The 20,579-nt window shown below is 41.7% G+C and overlaps 1 protein-coding gene across 5 annotated transcripts in view; it reads left to right on the forward strand.

Annotated features, from left to right (window-relative positions):
• DENND1A (DENN domain containing 1A) overlaps positions 1-20,579 on the forward strand; it is a 582,084-nt gene that overhangs the window by 557,183 nt on the left and 4,322 nt on the right. For 2 of the 5 annotated variants that reach the window (XM_075835510.1, XM_075835511.1), the window contains 3 exons: positions 10,006-10,094; positions 19,182-19,310; positions 20,081-20,333. In XM_075835510.1, coding sequence (XP_075691625.1) covers positions 10,006-10,094; positions 19,182-19,310; positions 20,081-20,333 — 471 coding nt within the window. Of the gene's footprint in view, positions 1-10,005; positions 10,099-19,181; positions 19,311-20,080; positions 20,334-20,579 lie in introns of those variants that run through there. The other 3 variants (XM_075835512.1, XM_075835513.1, XM_075835514.1) reach the window with 2 other exon arrangements.

Here is a 20,579-nt window from a genome sequence, read left to right on the forward strand (position 1 = left end):
TTTTCTTAAATTCACAAAAGGTTCAACCTGGACACTTACTGCTAACAATGCATGTTCTGCTAGTCTTGTATTGAAGCAAGCCTCTACTGCATGGTGTCTTATGTATTCATCCTATGACTTGTGTAACCTGGTGAAGGAAAGGTGAATGTTGGGTCAGGTGCCAATCTAATCTGCAAAAAGGAAGTGTATTCTGCAACATATTAAACATTGGGTTGTGATATATACCTGTATATGTAAACCTGTCACTGAGCATCTCCGTTATTGTCCGAAAGGTTGCAGTAGCCTACTTTCATGATTGTTGTCATTGACAGAAAATCCCATATGATATCTTTATCAGTACGATACCCTGCAATATACAGTGGGCAAAATAGACCACAGATTTAGATGGGCCTTTGAGTTTTTTTAAAGAGGTTTTCCTATAATCAATATTTATCACCTATCCGAGCATGCACGGTACTGCTCTTTTTATATGGGGCTCCCAGAAGCGGCAAGGTGAGTCCGTTCTCATGATCGGTGGAGGTCCCAGCGGTCGGACCTCCACCTATCAGATATTTATCACCTATCCTGTGGATAGGTGATAATAGGGCTGGGCGATTTTGCCCAAAAATAAAATCAAAATTTTTTTTCAACACTTTTTTTTTACATTTTTTTTTTATATCTTTTTTTTCTGTTTATTTAACAGTAATATCAAGAGAGAATTTAATACATTGTCTTTATATAAATTACTTTTTAACATATATTGCTATCATTATTATACGTAACTTCACAACTTTTAACCTCTGCAAATGTTTTTTTTTAATCAAATTTTTTAAAAAATGTCTAAGGGCTTATTCGCACAAACGTGAATCTCGTCCGTGTGACGGCCATTAAAACAACGGCCGTCACACGAATCCATGTATTTCAATTGGGCCGTTCACACGACCGTTTCAATGAAAAATAGGACATTACCTATTTTCCTGCGTGTCACGCATCCCTCCGTAGACTGTAGTCTGTGGGGGATCCGTGACAATGCGTCCTGCATGGGTCCACCTCGGACGTGAAAAACTGCAGTTTTTCACGTCCGGGGTGGGCTACGTTCGTGTGAATGTATCCTAATTTATTATAACTTCTGTGTTCCCCGGCAGGGAACAGGTTAACAGACTCTATAATCAATTATATACTGCGTGCACTAACATCCCCCTCTGCCCCTCAGCCGGTCTACTACATTGCAGGCGAGAGCAGTCTAAATTGCAGCAGGGCCAGGCAGATCGCGCCGAGCGGGCACTCTGGGGCAAGATTACATTATAGTGTCCGAAGTCTGAGCCGGACCCTGTGCAGAACCAGCCCCACCATGGGGTTTTAAATAAATTACATTAAGGCCGGATTCACACGACTGTGAAAAACTATACATGTGTCTGCCGGATTTCCCAGCCCGACCCCGATACATGTGAACGGGACTCCTGACATAATAGTCATTTAGGCTACAGCCACACGACAGTGAAAAAAGATGGCCATTAACCCCTTAATTACCGCCGATAAGCCTTTTCACGGCGGTCATTAATGGGCTTTATTCTACAGCGCCGCCATTCTACGGCGCTGCTGTAGAATAAAGTAAACAGAGCAGGGAGCTGTCAGATCTCCCTGCTCTCACCTGCCAGAGGCGGCTGGGGGCGTCCCTGCTCTGCCGGGTGAGATCGATATTAGTATCGATCTCACCCGTTTAACCCTTCAGATGCGGTGCACAATAGCGTGCACCGCATCTGAATGGTTTTGGAGAGAGGGAGGGAGTTCCCTCTCTCTCCCACCGACACCCGGCGATAAAATCGCCGAGTGTCAGTGTCTTCTATGGCAGCCGGGGGTCTAATAAAGACCCCCAGGTCTGCCTGCAGCGAATACCTGCTAGATTATGCCGCAGGCATGACCTAGCAGATGCCTGTCCGTTTTAAACGGACAGGCAGTAATACACTGCAATACAAAAGTATTGCAGTGTATTACAATAGCGATCGGAGGATAGTGAAGTCCCCTAGTGGGACTAGTATAAAAGTAAAAAAAGTTTAATAAAGTTAATTTAAAAAAAAAAGTGAAAAAAAAAAATGAAAAACCCACTTTTTCCCCTTACAAAATGCTTTACTATTAAAAAAAACTACAATAAAGCAAAAAAGTTACACATATTTGGTATCACCGCGTCCGTAACGACCCCGACTATAAAGCTGTTACATTATTTAACCCGCACTGTGAACGCCGTAAAAAATAAAATAAAAAACAATGGAAAAATTGCTGTTTTCTGTTAATCCTGACTTAAAACAAATGTGATAAAAAGTGATCAAAAAGTCGCATCTACTCTCAAATGGTACCAATAAAAACTGCAAGTTGTCCCGCAAAAAACAAGACCTTATACAGCTATGCCGACGCAAAAATAAAAAAGTTACAGCTCTTCGAATGTGACAATGGAAAAATGTAAAAAATGGCTTGGACATTAGGGCCCAGAATGCAAGCAGGGGGAAGGGGTTAAAAACTGATCAATTGTCAGTTTTTCATGTCCATTTTACATCAGTGTCTCCAAATTCTCATCCATTTCCAGTCCGTCTCTCCGTTTTTCATGGCCGTTAAAAAAAAAAAAAAGATGGATTTAATTTGTCAGGATTTTTTGTCACCATCCACATAAAACACCACAGTGCCCATGTAGATAGTGATGCATTGTCCCTGTAGACAGTCCCACAGTGCCCACATATAGTGACAGTGCCCATGTAGATAGTGGCGCAATGTCCCTGTCGATAGTGCCCACATATAGTGCCTCAGTGCCCACATGTAATGACAGTGCCCACATATGACAGTGCCTACATGTAATGACAGTGCCCACATAGTACCACCCCCCAATATAGTGCCACAGTGCCCATGTCGATAGTGCCACACCCCCTAGATCGCAGCACCCCCTCCCTTGTAGATTGCAGCACACCCCCCCATTGTAGATAGCAGCACCCCCCCATTGTAGATAGCAGCACCCCCCCCCCTCATTGTAGATAGCAGCACCCACCCCATTGTAGATTGCAGCACCCCCTCCCTTGTAGATCGCAGCACCCCCTCCCTTGTAGATCGCACCCCCCCTTCCTTGTTGATCGTGCCCCTGTAGCTGCCACTAGGAGCTGAATCTCCGGCCAGAGATTGCTGACGCTTTGGCCAGGGGATTCAGCTTCTATTGGGAACTACAGCAGCGCGATCAACAAGGAACGGGGGGGGGGGGGTTGCAATCTGCAAGAGAGGGGGGTTGAAATCTGCAAGGGAGGGGGTTGCAATCTACAAGGAGGGGGTGCGATCTACAAGGGGAGTGCGATCTACAAGCGGGGGAGGTGGTGGGACATGCAAGAGGGGTGTTTTCTACAGCGAGGCAGTGTGGCTATATACTAGGAGTCTCTGCTTCCCCACAGAACTGCTGTTCCATGCTGTGTCATTTTGTTCAGTACAGAACAACAGTTCCATGGGGAAGCAGAGACAGAACGGGACAGACCAGGCAGTGACGAGGCGGCGGGGCTTCCCCTTGCAGCTTGGTGCGATGGCGCCACTACAAAATCTATTCAATGATTCTGTTAAAAAACAGAATCGTGAGAGCCCTTGAGGGCGTATTAATCAAATTAAAAGGTGATAAATAATGATTATGGAAAACCCTAACTGTTGTTTGTTCGAGTTAAACCTAAACCTCATGCACACAACTTCAGTACCATTCTGTGTTTTACGGATCTTTAATACGGTACCCACAGCCTGCTATAGGCCCATAGTGCCCCTCCATGGCCCTCTGTATACTATGGTTTTTGCTCATAGATTCTAAATTCAGAGGCACCATACAATGTCTCACAGAGTGCTTACTGATCCTTAATATGGACCTGTAGGGACTCCCAGTCCATGAGTCAAAGTGCCATCGATTGATCAGCTAAAACTAACAAGGAATCCTGAGCAGTAAGGTGGTGCCCCTCTTTGTGCCATTTGTATGTGTATATATATATATGTATATGTACAAAAAAAGCAGAGCAGCAGCACTCACAACAGGATAATAAATGTCAGGGTGCCCAGCACGTAGTCCTGATCCTTGGACTATATCAAGTATTCGAAAGAAGATTTTGCAGCACTCCAATTGGTGATAAAAAAAATTGTAGTTTATTTAATAAATTATCATTTTTTTTATGACCTATTGGAGTGCTGCAAGTTCTTCTTTTGCATATATATATATAGAGAGTATATTTTTCTTCTGGCCCCAGTGCTCCAGCTTCTCTGACAGCTTAGTTCTGTGGTTCTTTTGCTTCCTTGCCCCTGCTCTTCAAGTTGGCAAGAGCTTCATTATTTCTTCTTCTTGGCAATAATGATATGTTCATTTGTCATCCCTTTGAGACATAACACATGGTTGGCATTCATATTACCGAGTCTTATTTTAATATATAGTATTTTATCTGTTGGCTCATTTTTTTAAATTGTGTTGGAAGACAATAATGGTTTTCAGGGGCTACCTAAAAACACAGAGCCAGAAGTCGACCATTTTTATAGGAACTAGAATGATTAGACCATCTTGCTACTGAGACTTTACTCGAACATACATGACACGAATTAATCCCTTAGTGTCATGTCACGTAACTGTATGTCACAGCTGCCAAGGGGGAGTATGGAGCAGTTTCACGGGTTGAGCCCACTCCATACTCATCGCGCGTTGGCTTCATGTTACAGTTGACACCTCACTGCCAAGGCCAGGATCAGAGATAACTCCGATCTCGGACGTTTAACCACTTAGATGCCATGGTCAATAGCGATCGGGGCATCTAAGCCATTAGATAAAGGGGGATGGCCCCCTCCCTTAGCCCGTCGCCCCCGCCACGCAATCGCAGTGTGCCGATAATTGTCATGGCAGCCTGTGATTGCGCCACCTCGCAAAAGACAAGCCCTCGCACTGCTCCATCGAAGGAAAAATAAGAAAGTTATGGATCTCAGAATATGGTGACACAAAATCTTTCTTTTTTTTTAACAAATAGTTATTCCTCTGTAAAAGTAGTACGGTACATCATAAAAAAACGATATCAATTTGGTATAGCTGTAATCGTAGTGACCCACTGAATAAAGCGAATATGTCATTTTTACCACATGGTGAACGTCGTAAACAACGAAACCCAAAAAACAATGGTGGAATTGCATTTTTTTTTCAATTCCACCCAACAATTATTTTTTTTTCCAGTTTCCTAGTACATTAAATAATACTTTTTAAAGGTGACATTTAAAAAGTACAACTTGTCCCGCAAAAAACAAGCCCTCTTACGGCTGAGTTGATGGAAAAATAAAAAAGTCATGGCATTTAACAATACTGTGGCTAGAAATAGTATACTATGGCTTTATCTTGTAGTCGCAGCCTCCGTTCTGGCCTGCCGTTCGGTCACATGACCCGCGCTCTGTCTTACTGGCTCTTAGTGTTTGCGGTGTGAACGGGAAGTCCGTCTCTTTATTCATCAATTACAATGGGGGGGGACACATTTTTTTCTGTGGGTGTTTCTTTAAAGAAAACTGACTTACAGAGCAAAATAAAAAAGCAATAGAAGTTGTTTAATTAGTACAGAACGTACCCCATTGGCAGGTCTCTTTATTAATGACTCGCAATAATTAATCATTTTCTCATCCCCTCTTCTGTGTAACGCTTCAACTATTTCCATTTTGCTGACTTCAAGTTTGTCTAATTGTTCTCACTAATTCTTTATTTTTTTTCTGCAATAAACCGCTAAAATTATTAATGTAAATTTCTTAAAGGGAACCACCACTTTTTCTAATTTTTACCTTTTTGTTTTCTGCTTTTGGACCATTTTGATCTTGTTTCACCGGGATGGCAGCAGACAACAGCAACTTTCACACTTCACCAGTCAGCAGGAGCTATTGAGCTAGCAGTGCTTCAAAAGGACTGCTCCTGGGGGGCCTAGGACAGCTGCATTGGCTCTTTTAGAATGCCCTTTTGTTACATAGTACTAAATCGGTCTGGAACCTCTGAACGCTGTCATTTTTTAAGTCCAACATTCTGTGTTGATTTATTTTTTAATATTTTTTTCCTAGCAGTTGGAGCTCATTTTTTCTGAACAGATCTCCAAATCTGCTGAATTTACGTATTAATAAACCATAAAATTTTGGCTGCCTGCAGTTGCCACTAGGGGGAGCTCAGGAGCTTACTGCATGCTGTTTTATTTTTTAGATCATTGTATACACCTATTCGATAAGCCACTGAGCTCCTTCAAGTCTTCTCATATAATGTGTTTGGGGGATCTGGGTTGTAAAACATTGGCCAGATAGTTCGGTGACCTGATACCCTTAAGTATTTGTCGCTTACCCCCAGTTTTTATAGACCTTCAATCACTTAAATTTGAGCAGGAAACCTTGTACCCTTATCCCTCTATTTTCTTGGAGTCCTCCCTACTTATATTCTTAACCCCTTCCTTCTTCCTTAATATTTGTTTTTTGTTTCTCATTTTGGATCACATGAGATTATTAGGGATTTAGTCTGCTTTTTACTGTTATACAGTAGAACAGGTGCCCTGTAAATGTCCCTTCGTTGGTAATTTTTCACTCCATTGTGTTCTGTTGTATGTGACCATTGATCTTGTCTTCACTTCTATATTTTAAATTAAAAAAATGAAGGGGTTAACACTGCTGACGATTAGATACTTCGGGGGATGAATGATCCTTTCTGTTAGAAGGCTATGTGTGCCTGGTTTTGCAGTGGATAACGTAGTAAAGTAGTGACATTTACTGACTCGTATCCTGCTCCGACAGCAGCAAGTTTTCATGTTCTATGACATATTGAACCACACGATTCATGTACCTTTATAACGCATCAGTCAGGGCTGTGGAGCGCTACCATTGAGACGCAAATGCAGTCCTGATGTTACCGTTACTTTCCGGGACTGGCGGAATTATCTTTTTTTCATGGTGGAATGACAAGTATGGAGTGGTAGAATTTCACAAGTTGCTTCATGCTGATGTTTAAGAATAAGAGGAGGAACGAGAAACAAGATTGAGCTATTTGGGTAAATGACCTTGAATTTCCAGGTATAATCCTTGACGTGTCTGAAGTTGAGCACCTCATTTCCATCTTCTCTATATTCGTTCTCGCTGTAGACCGCCACTTGACCTACACTTTGTTGCTGATGCAATTCTAACTTTCGTTGTCCATTTTGCATCGTAACGCCACCGGATCATTGCCACCGGATCATTGCCACCTATGGCTTTCCTGTATCCTTTAATGTGTTTATGTATCATTATTATAAGAAATCCGTGGCCCTTTTTTGTACAATGTTGAGGTGATGTTCTAGAATCCAGTAGTCTGAAGATAAAATCTATCATTTCCACTGCAGCTATGTGACAATGTTGAGTTCCACTTTTTCATGGTCTATAGGTACAAGCAGTGGTAATACATTGGGATGGGGCACGCCAGAATACACATCGACTCTAAATGTTTACCATTGAAATTAAATAAAATAATCTAAATGAAACTAGTGAGGACGGCAAAGTCGACACATCACCTCTGTCTGCGTTGTTCGGCTTAGTTTCCTGTACCCATTAGTAAAGGGGTTGTCCGGTTTCAGCGAATTAATGTGTTTTTGTTTTTCAAAACGTATACAATTTTCCAATATGCTTCCTCTATTAATTCTTCATGGTTTTCAATATCTCTGATTGCAGTCATTTAGTAGGACCCTTCCTTGTTTACTTCCAGTGGATAAAATTCTGTCCACGGTCATGTGATGGACACACAGCTGCTGGGATCGTTAGGCAACACCGCTCTTATACACATACTGTAACGATCCCAGCACCTGTGTCTCCATCACATGACTAAGGACAGAATTTTATCTGCTGGAAGTAAACAAGGAAGGTTCCTACTGAAGAACAACAAGCAGAGATCTTGAAAAACGTGAGGAAATAATACAGAATGTAACGTAGAAAATGGTATTACTTTTAATTATACATAAAATACTATTAATTTGCTGAAACCGGACAACCTCTTTAAGCTGCAGGCCACAGGCGAATCGCTGAGACACTCGGGTAACGTCTACAACTTGTTGCTCAGTGCTGTGTTTTCTTCCTTATCTCTCGGTCTCCCTCCAAATGCATTTAAGAGGAGGGCAGGGAAGCACGTGGAATAAAGTCAGAGGGAGAGGGTCGACATAGGATGTTAGCAAGACTAAGTTTGGGACAAAAACCTAATAGGGACAGTCTGTGTAAATTCAGGACTGGTGGCAACTATGGTATAACCGCGTTTAGGCAAAAAACGGAAATGGTATGACTGCCCCAGCTGCAGAGTATTTACGAGAATATGATGGACATGTAGGGTCTAATCTGGTGACCTTACATGAATATATTTATGAATTGCTACGTACATAGTGAATCCCTCTCACCAGCAGCGGGTATGATCTCATAAGAACATGCTGGGCCGCAAGGAATTTAGATCTCAAGCCACTTCCCTACAAACCCGTCGCCACTCACCGGCTGTAAACAGGCAGCAGAGGGAAACATGGAGTCCTGCGTCTGTATTAACTAATAGTGCGCACCCTCATCATTTCCTGAGTTGATTATTGTAACCGCTCATTCGTCGCTGGTACATTAGTAAGACCGGCCTTGATCTAGTTCGATCTGCAGGGCATCCGTCAGACTGACTTTTCCTTACTAATTGTTATAATCGTGTTGTGACCGTCGCGGTTTCTTTTTGGATACAGTTCAGAATTCTGTTTCTCATTGTTGTGATCGGCTTCTTTTTTCTCATCTTTGTTTAGCAGTTATGACCTGCAACCACTAAATTGTCACCTACTCGTACCTGTATTCTGTAACGCACAACTATAGACTATTAATTGTATTGTTTGCATTATAAGGGTATTACACTACAACACTTACATTAGAATACACAGTCAATTCTCATTAGGTTAATTTTGTATGCTTTGTATAAAAAAAATATTCATCAACCTTTTCAACCTGTGTAGCACATATACATGTCATGGATATAGAGAGCAAGGGCGCACAGGCTTGATATCCATTGTATAGGGCAGATTACTGTGTATGGATAGTATAAGTGACGTTCCCTTGTATATTCAGAGATTTCATTTACAGCAGATCCCTGTTATATCACATTACCTGAATTGCTCTCTGGGTTCTGGGAATATAGGAAAGCAGCCAAATAGAAGTTAAATTCCCCACAACTGCTGGCCGCCTCGGTGCGGCAGCAGAATATTCCTATTAATTTAAAGGGGTTGTCCAGGATTTTAAGAAAGGGTCTGCCTTTTTTTCTACAAACAATTCCACTCTTCTCCATGAGTTGTGTGTCTGGAATGGCAGCTCAGTCCCATTCACTTAAATTGGGATGATCTGCAATAACAGACACAGCCTTATGACCAGGGTGGCGCTGTTTGTCAGAAAACAAAAATAAACTGACCCTTTTTTTTTCATCCTAGACAATCCCTTAATCATGGTGCCTGTGTCCTCTAAATAAATAGAGAATGACACATCATTGGGATGTGCCGAAGGAGAGAGAGAGCAACTATGGGGAATTTGTTTTCTGTATGGATGCCTCCCCTGCTACCCCACTCAACCTCATTTTTAAAGAAAGTTATTTGGTTAATAGGAGTGTATTAGGATATTAATGTAAGGGTGATCCCACGCTCATAGTTCATTTTGTTGCTCAAAAATCGAATCTGGTCCATCGTCTTACATTATGTCCCATTTCCTTTTTTCCTTTAGAGTGCAGTCCCCAGTGAGTCAGGATTGTTCCGATTATTTTCATTTTTTCATGTCCTTTAAGCATTGCTGCATATGTTGATATTACGTTACAGTATCGCTTGAGCTTCATATTGTTTCTTGATGGTAGTAAAATACAATGTCTAGACTTTATCAGTGACTTTTTGGATTTTAAGTTATTCTCCTCTTTAGAAAACCTGGTTGACCCTGTCCTGTGCACCGTGTCAGGGACATTGGGATGAACTGCAAATCTAAGACATGTCTGAAAGTTGTGTAATGTTTTAATCACAGGTCCGTCCCCCAAGACCAAATGTTCCACGCCGGCCTAAAAGTAATGCGGTGGTGGAGAGCCGTAGGACATCAATCTCCAGCCCTGACCAGTAAGTGACTGCTACCTCTGCATTATCCAGGTCATGTGTTTATCTTGTATTATCTTACTAAAAGCTTCCGGAATTCAAAAAATCCAAATGAATAAGACGTACATTGTATTTGCTTTCCAGCTATTAAAGGGGTATTCCCAACTTAGACGTTTATAGCATGTCCACAGGATAAATGTCTAATAGATGTGGGACCCGCACCTATATTGAGAAAAGGGTTCATCCGACCCCCGCTTCACCTGGTGCCGATTCCAGGTGGGGATTAGTGGAGAGGGGGCAACGCATGCGCCTCCCTCTCTTCATTCTGCTGTATGGGAGCTATGGAAATAGCCAAGCATCGCTTGCTCGGCTGTTTCTGTATCTCCCATTGAGCAGAATGGAGAGAGCCCCTTCTGCGCTAGTCCCCGTATGGAATCAGCAGCTCACTGCCGCATCGGGCATAACAGGGGTCTAGTGAGCCCCGTTCTCACTATAGATGTGGGTCCCAGAGCTGGGACCGTAAAAAAACACCCCGTACAAAAGAAGTGCATGTGACTTCTTGAGCCGTTTTTGGGACTGTTTTTCATTGCGTCAATAGAAAAACAGCTCCAAAAACGGCCATAAAAAACGCATCAAAAAACACTTGACGCATAAAAAAAATTGCTGAAAATCAGAGGCTGTTTTCCCTTGAAAATAGTTCCGTAATTTACAGCCGGTTTTAGTTTTCCGTTTGAACATACCCTAAAGGGGTAGTATCATCACCATGATTGCATCTATTATGTCTCCCAACGCCCATATTTTTGTTATTTTCTAACATGCATTGTATTTTTTAAAATACCTCCCTGAGAAGAAGTTACTCCACTAACCTTCTATGTCATCCTATGCGTTTACCTGGGTTGCTATTGGAGTCGTCCTCCAGCAGTTCTCTGTAATAGAGAAGGTGCATGCGCAAAAGATCTAGCCGTCCTCTCCTCTGTTCTCTCTGTGTCTATTGGTGCAGGATCTGAGCATGTGCAGTTAATCGGCTCTGCACAGCTCCATGGCTATACTGCTATCTCTCTCAGTTCTTATCAGCAGCACTGTACCTATAGCCCCTGCAGGATGAAATATGACCCATCTTTACCTCATGTCTTTTCGCCCTCTGCCCTTGAACCAAATGAGTGATTAGTAGCTTGTAAAAACAGCTAATTCTCGATTTGCAATTTACTGTCACCGCAGTGAGAAACCGTCTCACACCCCAGTAAAATTTGTATATACAGTATGAGTATGGCTCTGTTCACATCTACGTCGAAGGCTCCGTTAAGACACTCCATCGCAGATTCCATGGTCTTTGATAGGAAAAATAGCACTGCGTTCAGAACAATTTTTTCCGTTAACACCTCAGTGGAAACCGTCAGACCCCATTATAATCAAGGGGGTCCGTCCGGCGCCACTGGTGTCTATCAGGTGACTAATCCGTCACAGCGGTATGGCTTCTGTTATAAACAGAATCCACAACATAGGTGTCTAATACATAAGAAATCAGTACAAGAAAGGATTTAGTAATGTAAAAGGGGGGACCTGATAGCAATAAGCCGCCACCATAATAGAGGGTGAATTGGGGCACTTAGGGGCCTCGCTGATGGATAAAAAGGGTTTGGCTAGTAAAAAAACCCCAATATAAATAGTTGTAATTTAGCATCATATGCCATTAGCGATCGTTTTCTAAAAAAGACATATGCGGAGACAACCACTTTAATGTATGAGCAGAAGAATACATAACAGGAGATGGTGTCGGCTTATGGCCATATTATCAAATAGCCCTTGTGCTTTGGAAGGTGCCATGATTTCATTAGGAAAATTGTGGTAATTCCGGGAATTACCGGAAATCTAAGTTTTCATTGGATGTCGGTGATCGGGCAAATGAGCGGACCTAGAATTTCTTGTTCCCGATCATCATGTATCATGCCCAGCTATCCGCCAACAAACGGCATATTCGTTTGCCGGGTGATAGCATGTTCAATGCGGCAAAAAAAAGCAATGTTTGTTAGCTGCACATCTCCCTGTGTAAAGTGATGCGCTGGCGACAATGATGGAACTTTATGTGCCCAAATGATCGCATGAACGATCGTTCGATCACATGCAGTAGTGACCATTGCTCCATGTAAATAGATCTAAAAGATCACTGATCAACTTACCATATTGTCCATTGGCGCTCTGCAATCTACCTGTGTAAAAGCAGCGTTATTATGGTAAATTTTCTATCAGGCTGTGGGAACAGTGGTTATGACACCCAGTGTTTGGTGGCTTGAATTGTGCAAGATCACAGGGAGAAATGAAACAGTATCTCATAGAACCCGCGATTACTCAAATGGGTTTTGATTTTTCTAATTTTAACCTCTGAAAACAGTACTGGATCTCAGGAGCTTATAGGCACCGATTTATCAGATCCATAGACTCCGCCCCTCAAGTAGGCCACACCCATGTATGACTTTAGCAGGTGCCATTACTCCAGGGCCGCCTATAGGCACTGGCCTACTATGCCTTCAGGGTTGTCCAGTTTCAGCAAATAAATTGTATTTATTGTATAATGAAGTTCAACAGTTTTTCAATATACTTTCTGTATGAATTCCTCATGGTTTTTTAAGATCTCTGCTTGCTGTGATTCAATAGCATCCTTCGTGATTTATTCCCATATAAAAATCTGTCCTGAACCTGTGATAGACACACAGGTGCACGGCTCGTTACGGTTATCAGAACTGTGTCTTGTAACGAGCTGACTACCTGTGTGGCCATCCCATGACCAGGACTGATTTTTATAAACAATAAAAGTTCCTATTGGATGACGGCAAGCAGAGATCTTGAAAACTGTGAGGAATTGATGCAAAAACGTATATTAGAAAATTGTACAACTTTACATAATATAAACCAATAGGTACATGCAGGAAAAAGGTCTAAATAATATACATATTAATATATGCTATATTGCAGCCTATATATAAAGGCTAGACCTCGATGAAACCAAGTGACTCTTGGTGTGTTGCCCTAAGTAACTAGTATAAACCTAAAGACGTGCAGGGCACAATTAACACAAGTAAATAGAAAAAATGTAACAATTTTTATTGAGAAAATACAACATTAAAAGATGGGTCATGCTGAGCAAAAGCACAGAGACGTCTGATACTTGCAGAGAACGTACAAACACAAGGGGATGCCTGACAATGTAAGGAATGTGTATCCTTGTTCTGGGTGCAAATAGCCTGATCACATTGATAATTATATTATGTGTTATGTGTGGAAAGAGTAAAGATATATACCCAGCACATTGGTTATCAACAAAGAAATGAACATTGATTATCAGCAAAGAAACGGACAACTGTGGTCCAGAAATGACACTGACGTGCTGGCAATGCAAAATACAGGCAAGTTAGATGTAACAAAACCAGAGCAAGGAAGTATGTAACGTACCCATTGTGGTCCTCTGCTGACGTTCTCTCCAAGCAGAGGACCACAATGGGTACGTTACATACTTCCTTGCTCTGGTTTTGTTACATCTAACTTGCCTGTATTTTGCATTGCCAGCACGTCAGTGTCATTTCTGGACCACAGTTGTCCGTTTCTTTGCTGATAATCAATGTTCATTTCTTTGTTGATAACCAATGTGCTGGGTATATATCTTTACTCTTTCCACACATAACACATAATATAATTATCAATGTGATCAGGCTATTTGCACCCAGAACAAGGATACACATTCCTTACATTGTCAGGCATCCCCTTGTGTTTGTACGTTCTCTGCAAGTATCAGACGTCTCTGTGCTTTTGCTCAGCATGACCCATCTTTTAATGTTGTATTTTCTCAATAAAAATTGTTACATTTTTTCTATTTACTTGTGTTAATTGTGCCCTGCACGTCTTTAGGTTTATAACTTTACATAATACAACGAATAAACTATTTGCAGAAACTAGAGCGCCCCTTTAAGTACTGTCCTGCCCCTAACGCGCCAATAGGGGGCTTGAATGTAGCACTCCCTTTATGCCCTTCATAGAGCCCTGTTATGCTGTGCAGGGTACCCCTTTGACCATCAGGTTAATCATTAATATATAAAATTACGCCCAATTGTTTAACATGATTTCATTTGATATGGTTTGACTCCCCTCACATAGTGTTAGTTCATCTGTTTATAGCACTTTTAAGCACCTACGTTGGGTTGTTTTTTGTTTATCTGTGGAACCCAGGCAAGTTTTTTGACACCCATTTTCTGTCTTTCATAAAACACCTTATTTTGCAGCCTTTTTTGTTATTTTATCTTTCCTACTTTCATTAGTGTTCACTGGAGCCAGGTATAACTGGACCTCTTGGCTAATGCGCAATGTATATTTTTAGTCATGTTTTCAAGTTGTCATATCGCCATACCCATCTGATTTTGTGATCACAATACAAACTGAAGGTAGCAGTTTGCACAAAAGATTATAAAATGCTAATTTCTTTGTATAAGGTAATTTCTCCGCACTGGCTGGGATCTTTTTTTCTCGTATTTTGCGTTAAAGAAAATGAACATGGAACTCTATTGCCCTCTAGTGGCTTTAGATGGTAAAAAGCAGAATCTGATTCCTAGAAAATGTTAAAATGTATTAAATGCCCTTTCATTTTATTTTGGAGGGTGGTGGGAGTTTATCAGTTTTGCAATACAGTTTTAGACTTTTTGAAATTCTCTTGTTATTGGATTTTACTTGGTGACCGAGTCCCTTTTCCCATATGTATGCAGCGTCAACATATTCATGCCGCACTGTACACAGACTACAATCCCTCTAATTGTTTCCTGTAATAAAAAGTGCCGGTTATTATTCAGTTTCTTTATCTTCGACATATTTAAATAGGCAATCAAATGACAGTACATGTTAAAAGTGTAGAAAAGGAGCAAAAACAAACTTGGGAAGAAGATCCAAACCACCGAGATGTGGCCTTGTTCTCATTTTAACACAGGATCCCACCGCTGTAGTGTAATACATGCCACAGTGCCACCCAAAAAAGCAAGGTTCCAAAGGTCTGCATCACTCTAACATATGGTGACAAACATAGTTTAATGTGTTCTTGATGTGCTAGTGTTTAGGAAAAAGAAAAGTCAACTCAATGTGTCGTGGATGCCGTCACGTCCGATGCCCATAACATACATTCAATGTTGGGACTTCAGAGCACCATTCAGCAGTGCAGCAGTTTTAGGCGGTCTTGCAGACCCACTACAGTGATCAGAGTCACTCACTTTACTGTCCGGAATGTTCTGATAATGAAACCAGAAAGCTACAGGGAAATCAAATCCTGGTGATGGATATGTAGACAAGCAGACCCATTTTCTAATATCATATTACTGGGTATTCTGAGTTGAGGGAGCAGCTACAAAGAGTGTCTGTCAGTACCAGCCACTGTGTGCCTATCCATACAATGCTAGCCATTGTGTTCCCCTTTATACAGTGCCAGCCACTGTTTTCTCCTCTAATGCAGTGCCTGCCACTGTTTCCCTCTATAGTTTGCCAGCCACTGTGTACCCCTCTATACAGTCCCAGGACCTGTGTTTCTCTCTATACAGCTCCAGCCACTATGTTTTTCCTTTATACAGTGCCAGTCACTGTGTTCCCCCGCCATGTAGTGCCAGTCACTGTGTTCCCCCGCTATATAGTGCCAGCCACTGTGTTCCCCACTATGTAGTGCCAGCCACTGTTACCCTCTTTACAGTTCTAGCCACTATGTTACCCTCTTTACAGTGCTAGCCTCTGTGTTCTCCATCTATACAGCGCCAGCCACTGTGTGCCTCCTCTATACAGTACCAGCCACTGTGTTTCCCTCTATATGGTACCAGCCACTGTTTCCCTCTATACAGTTCCAGCCACTGCGTTCCTCATCTATACAGTGCCAGCCACTGTGTTCCCCCTCTATACAATGCTAGCCACTGTGTCCCCCTCTATACGGTGCCAGTCACTGTGTTCTCCATCTATACAGGGCCAGCCACTGTGTTCCCCTCTATAGGGTACCAGCCACTGTTTTCCCCACTATACAATGCCAGCCACTGTGTCCCCCCTATACGGTGTCAGTCACTGTGTTTCCCGCTATACAATGCCAGCCACTGTGTTCCACTTCTATACAGTGCCAGCCACTGTGTTCCCCTCTATGCAGTGCCAGCCACTGTGTTCCCCTCTATGCAGTGCCAGCCACTGTGTTCTCCATCTATACAGTGCCAGCCACTGTGTTCCCCTCTATACAGTGCCAGCCACTGTGTTCCCCTCTATACAGTGCCAGCCACTGTGCTCCCCTCTAAACAGTGTTAGCCACTTTGTTCTTCTCTATACAGTGCCAGTCAGTGTTCCCCTCTATACAGTGCCAGCCACTCTGTTCTTGTGTTCTTCTCTATACAATGCCAGTCACTGTGTTCCCGTCTCTATAGTGCCAGCCACTGTGTTCTCCTCTAAACAGTGCCAACCACTGTGTTCTTCTCTATACAGTGCCAGTCAGTGTGTTCTTCTCTATACAGTGCCAGTCAGTGTGTTCTTCTCTATACAGTACCGGACTCTGTATTCCCCTCTATACAGAGCAAGCCACTGTGTTCCCATCTATACAGTGTCCACCACAGGGATCCCCTCCATACAGAACCAGACACAGTGCTCTGCTCCACATAGTGCCTGCAACATTGTACCACACAGTACCAGTGTGTGTACCAGTGTGTGTCAGTTTATGCATGTCACCCACAGACCCTAAGCCGCAATGTTTCTCGTTACATGTGAGCGGTCTGTCCATGGCCATCGGCAAAGCGGAACTTCCTATCAGAAGGAGGGGATCTGTAAGCAGTAGAAGAGATGAGCGGAGCCTATGTAACGCTGCTCATCTCTGTAGAATCAGCGTGTTCTGGCATCATATATTTACATTAGAAATGTACAAACAGAATCATAAACACTAGTAAACCACTGACCCTAAAATGCAATTCACCATAAACTAAATAGATCCACTCTCTGTAAATAAAAGTTTTAAGTCCGATGTGATAAATAAGATTTCAGGTCTGTTCCATGAGGAGTTATTATTTCTTGCTTGAGATGTTTATTACAATCCAGTAGTCAATATTTGTTCATATAAAGATTCTTCACCCTCTAGTCTTAAATAAAAGCTATTTATTTTTCCTCCATCCTCCCATTATAATCTCAGGCTCATTTAAATGTCAATTAAATTTGAAATATCTACATTTGTCAGCAATTCCTAGTTCTGGCCACAGAGATGTGAGGCAGGCCTGTCCGTGATTTCTCACCATGCATATCCTCCTCATTAAAAAGAAAGCCATGCACTTGTAATAATGCACACCGGCTCCACGCTACCCGCGGCTATTGCAGGATGTGTGTCTGACATGGTATTTAAAAAGAAGCAAGCTGTCACCAGTGTCACGTGCAGGTGTTAACACAAGGGGAACGATATGTGCAGTGCATTCCAGGCAGTGGTCGTGATCAATGATGATGAGTGTTTGACACTCGGTATATTGAGCCGCAGCACAGCAAAATCTCAATTATCTTCAATGACGGAGGAATCTAAACATCTAAGAAAGACTGAAAATAAGCTGTTTTTTTTAAAGCTCCATGAAAAGCAGAATGTGTTACTTGTAGATAGAAGAACGTTTAGAAACGGTCATTGATTTTTGGGATTTTGCAAAAGTTAAATTAGTGGTGATGAGACTTTTCATTCAGTTTGGGCTGTCAGTTATAGAAAATCCCTTCTTTTTTTTTTTACATCCCCTATTAGGTAGTTTGTAGCTAGCATATTTATTTACTTTTAATTCAATTCTTTATTGATTTTGAATATTTTTCTAAGTATTCCATACTACTCTAAAATCAGGGGTCAGTGCTCCATTTGTTTGCTAAAGAGCATTGATCAACCCCTCCCCCCACACCTGTTATAGTGAAATATCATTCAGGGATGTAGTAGAGTTTAAAACCCTTTTTGTACAACATCACTATTCACAAACTTAAAGGATTGTCCAGGATTACATTTTTCGTTTTCTTTTTCGGCTTTAAGTGGCAATGTGATAGGGCAATACATTTATAATTGATTTATAATTGATTTTAGACGCTCCTCCTGACTGGCCGCAGCTGCTTGTAAACATTTTAACCGCAGCTAAGCCTGTACATGCCCAGCTACTTTCCCTAGCAAGAAGAAGAGTCAGAAATGTTGAAAGGTACAACATTTGTATTATAAAGTGATTCTAAAATAATTCTTTCACCCATTATACTGCCACTTCTGGCCAAAAAAATAAAATCCCAGACAATTCTTTTAGGGCAATGCACCAGCCACATAGTAAAACCTATATAAAAGTGCCAGCCATCATAGTAACCATAAATAGTTGCCAGCTACAGTAGTGCCTATATCATTATTTTCTAGCTGTATCATTGCCCATACACATATGCCAGGCAAAGCAATGCCCATAACTAACGTGTGCCTCCGCTGTGCCCTTCTGTATGTTCCAGATGGAGCAGAGCACCTAAAATAGTTTTACAAAAGTATCCCTGTGATAGCGCCATCCACAGTGCCCCTAAATTGGGGCTAACCATAGTATTAAGGCCTGCCAAATTGCCTTTATAATAAGGCCAGCTACGGTGCATGTATAATACAACACTCTTTACTCCACCATGTTCCACCGCTGCCCATATGTAACCATGTCAAGTATTATGTCCTCTGGGGATGTTTGTTTCAGAGATCTGGAGTTGACAGATCACTGGTGTGCGGAGAGTCCATGAAATGTACTGTGCGTGACTCCACGGTGCTTGGAAACAGAGGATTGTGGGAGTCAGGTGCTGCATGGAACAGACCTGTAAACCACAGATAGATCGTTGTCCGGTTGTAACATGGATAACTGCCGATCCTACCGGAATTTCTTAGTCGTTCTATTTACAGTTTCAGTCTATGAAGTGAGAACGAAGCTCCTTCTGATACGAATGTCATCTCTTTGCCTGTGATGCATTATATACTTTATAGGGATATTTTGTTTGTTATACTGTAGATCCCATATTTTACGTAAGATTTTGTGTCAATTTTTTGTGTGGCCTCCATGAATATATATTTATGAGAATGCCGCTAACTGTCTTCTCCTATCTTCTCAGCGTTGTGAAGCCCACACGCCACTATACTGTCTTCCTTTCTGAAGATTCCTCTGATGATGAATTCCTGCAGGAGGAGGATCCTGTTTCTGCCTTCACTGAAAACTTTATCTTCTCTGCTCCCTTTGAATGGTCTCTGTCTTTTATCTCTTTCTTTTTATGACTCTAGTTTTCATCTACTGTAGATCATCCTGATGAACATTAGATCCAATAAGACTTGTATTTTTACTTCTGTTAAACATTTCATGTGTACGTTAAAGGGTAATTAACGTTAAAAAAAACTTCTGACATGTCATCAGTTTTGATCAGTTGGGGTCTGAGCACTGAGACCCCCACCGATCACTAAAACGAAGAGTCAAAAGCGCTCGGTTGAGCACTGAGCCGCTATGTTTTTGATCAGCTTTTCTCAGAAATCCGAGCGATTTGAGCCGTACACTAATTGCTCGGCTTTCCGAGAACAGCCGATAAAAAACGAAGCGGCTCACCGGAGCGGTTCTGCCGCTTTGCTTTTGGCAATCAGTGGGGGTCTTAGTGCTCACACCCTATGAAATGTCTGAAGTTTTTTGAAAGTGTGGTTACTTTTTAATGCTAATTTTTCTATATACTGTGTATGCGGCTTTCATTGCGTCATAAGGTAACCTGAGACAGTGGTAAAAATGTTGATCTAGTATATCATTATATATTGGTTTAAATTAAAATGATGTCCCACTCCCATTACGATCCACTAAATATTGAAATAACCATTATCTGCTTGTTGAGGAGAGTAGTCTTTCATCACAACTATTCATATGTTGTCACATGAACATGGCTAGCTGTAAACAGAAAAAACTTTACTTTAGTATTTTTTTTCTTTTTTCAAAAAGTTAAATGTGTATGTGACTTATGCTTTTAATTTGTCTCAGGCCCCAGACGTATCGAACGTTGAAGGAATCCGATGCTGATGGAGATGAGATCATCAGCCCAGAAAAGGAAAGTGATTCCATGCTTGACCAGGAGCCACCACACAAGGAGGTCCCAAATATCAGTCTACTTGAAGATATCTTTAGTAATTTTGGTGGGGAATCCCAACCACCACTTTTAAGTCAAGCGAAAAGTTTGGAAGACTTGAGAACCCCCAAGGAAGTCCATGAAGACAATTTCACATTTGATTATCAGGTACCCTATACTTTAATAAAAAGAAAGGTTAGATTGCGTTCAACAAAACAAAGGTGCGGCCTAACATATAAATATTATAATAACGTGTGGTTTTCAAGATTTCTTCTAGTAGTCATTGAATGGCACTCTTCATTATTGAAGATGGGGATCTGTCCTGGTCTTTGATCACACAAGTGTACAACTCATTGCTAGAGAGATCTGTGATAACTGTACTGAAAGAAGCCCAGAACCTGTGATCACATGAAC

Source organism: Rhinoderma darwinii, chromosome 8, assembly GCF_050947455.1.
Source record: "Rhinoderma darwinii isolate aRhiDar2 chromosome 8, aRhiDar2.hap1, whole genome shotgun sequence".
Lineage (NCBI taxonomy): Eukaryota > Metazoa > Chordata > Amphibia > Anura > Rhinodermatidae > Rhinoderma > Rhinoderma darwinii.